At 38.4% G+C, this 2,469-nt stretch overlaps 1 protein-coding gene across 1 annotated transcript; it reads right to left on the bottom strand.

Moving 5' to 3' along the window:
- Positions 1 to 1,801: 1,801 nt before the first annotated feature.
- Positions 1,802 to 2,221, bottom strand: LOC136040322 (histone H3-like). The gene has a single exon (XM_065724564.1). The coding sequence runs from the start codon at positions 2,219 to 2,221 to the stop codon at positions 1,802 to 1,804; it is 420 nt and encodes a 139-aa protein (XP_065580636.1).
- Positions 2,222 to 2,469: the final 248 nt, after the last annotated feature.

Below are 2,469 nucleotides of genomic sequence, written 5' to 3'. Positions count from 1 at the left end.
ATTAAAAAAAAATTGAAATGAATTAATAATGGAATAACTTCGAAAAATGTTAAACACAAGAGGACAGGAGAACCATTGCGCCGAAACTAGTAATTAGTAACAATGAAGTCCCCCCACAACAAAAAAACCTGTACAAAAGAGTCTTTAAAAGCGGGGGGTTCGGAGGGCGGCAGCCCCCCAACTGCCTCTCCTAATTCCTGTACGTTTTAAGGTTCGACTTTGGGGCGCAGCCTCTTTAACTCTTTAAGAAAACGAAGTTTTTTTCATATTATTTCTGTATGTTTTTCTACAATCCATGGTGGATGTAATATAATAATTCCTGTAATCCTCGTACAGGAATTAGGAGAGGAAGTTGGGTGGCTGCCGCCCCCCCCCCCGACCCCCCGCTTTTAAATCATTGTATAAAATAGAAAAAAATAGATAGAATGACCGAAATGTTTCTTTTGCTCATAAGAAGCCAATATTCTGTTATCTCTCAAATGATAAGCTGTCCAGGTGTTGTCAAAATTATACACTTTTATTTTGATCTTGTGAAAAAAAATCGCCTGTTAGGGACTTGAACCCTTGACCCAAGGATTCAAAGTCCCACGCTCTACCGTCTGAGCTGACCACTTATATGTAGTCAAATATAACTTTTAAATAAATTTTAAAAATTTCAAATTAACATGAGCTCTTATGGAGAAATGGGTTAATTAAGTAGCTAATGCGTCGTTTCTGGAAAACAAGATCGAGTTTTTCTGTTTTATGAAGAAGAATTGAGAGACAGAGTCAAACTTTAGCGTAAAGAGCGGGGCGTTGATGAGGAAGCAGCCTCTTTCATATACGAAGTAATTTCTGTTCGTTTTAAGTTTTAATGTCGCTCCTTACTTTCAGTTAAAAAAACTTGTTTTTTTTAATTTAATTTCATTAAGATCCCATCACCCGTTCCTAAGTTAAAAATACTTCATTTTTTCCGAGAAATCTTGGGTAAACAAGAACCCTTACTAAACCACAATTCAAAACAATAAAAAGGTCCCTGTTTAGAAGGCTATCCTGTTTAGAAGGTCTCAATTTGCTTGTTGTATAGAGAATAATATCTATTGCCGAAGAGTTAAAGAGAATAGAAAAGGGGGCTTCGACTTTTTCATGACATTCCATTGAAAGCATTTTTAAAGGTCCGTGGGCCCCATTGGGAGCCGTTCATTTTTTTGGGTGTTTTTGGATATATTAACCTGACCTAAAGTGGCTTTTTGCGTTTTTCCTTTTCATTACATGTTTTGGATCTTATTGATTTCCACGCTGAATTTATGACTCATTTTTAAAATAATTTGGCGTATACCTGAAATAATTTCGACCTTTTTTTTGGTTATTTTGCCCGTAGTGTTTTTTTTTTTTTTTTTTTTTTTTTTATGTCCGTTGATTTTGAATTAAAATCGAATAGTTGTGGGCATCAAGCCATGGCCAACTGTAGAAAAAGCCAAGAGAAATGGTCTGATAGAGTGAGAGGCAAATCTGGCGTTAACCCCCTTATTAGGATTGCATAAAGATGAGTCTGTTCATTTTTTGGGGGGTATTTTTGGATTTATTAGGCTTGCCTAAATTGGCTTTTGGTGTCTTTCGCTTTTCATTAGATACTTTGGATCTTGTTTAATGCTGAGCCGAATCTTATAATTTAATTTTGAAATAATTATGCCTCCTTGAGTCTTACCTTTTTTTCACCGAACACTACGCTGTTTAACGTAATTTAGCCTGTTTGTTTAATTCATCTAGCGGCCCTTAAAAGGGCCCTTGGTTAAGATGCAATTGCGGTGAACTAGGGTACTTATGTTCTCTCGCCACGGATACGATGGGAGAGTTGAATATCATTCGGCATGATGGTCACCCTTTTGGCGTGAATGGCACACAAGTTGGTATCCTCAAAAAGTCCAGCTAAATACGCCTCGCTGGCTTCTTGTAAGGCCATCACAGCCGAACTCTGGAACCTCAAGTCAGCTTTGAAATCCTGGGACATCCTGGGACCTCTCGCACAAGTCTCTGAAAGGGCGATTTCCTTATTAAGAGTTCGGTACTCTTTTGATAGCGACGAATTTCTCTCAGGGCAACAGTTCCGGGCCTGTATCTGTGTGGTTTTTTCACCCCCTCCGGTAGCAGGAGCCGACTTATGTGCTGCCTTGGTCGCAAGCTGCTTTCTAGGTGCCTTTCCACCCGTTGATTTTCTTGCCGTTTGTTTTGTCCTAGCCATGTTGATAGTTTGCCTCTCTTTAAAAGAAAAGCGTTGCCAGATTAGACGGAGAGGATTATGCTTTCTTGAACACAAAATTAACTGTCCTTTTGTTGGACAGATTTAGGCTACGCTTCTATATTTTCCCAGGTTTCACGAAAAGGTTGATCAGTTAAGACAAGTCGAATTCTGTCTTATCTTAATAAAGGTTCTAAAAAGTAAAGTAAAGAATACGGTATTAGACTTTACAGTCAACACCGACGGTGCTG

The sequence above is a fragment of the Artemia franciscana genome, chromosome 20 (assembly GCF_032884065.1).
Source record: "Artemia franciscana chromosome 20, ASM3288406v1, whole genome shotgun sequence".
Classification (NCBI taxonomy): Eukaryota; Metazoa; Arthropoda; class Branchiopoda; order Anostraca; family Artemiidae; genus Artemia; species Artemia franciscana.
This window is presented reverse-complemented; position numbering and strand designations above follow the sequence as displayed.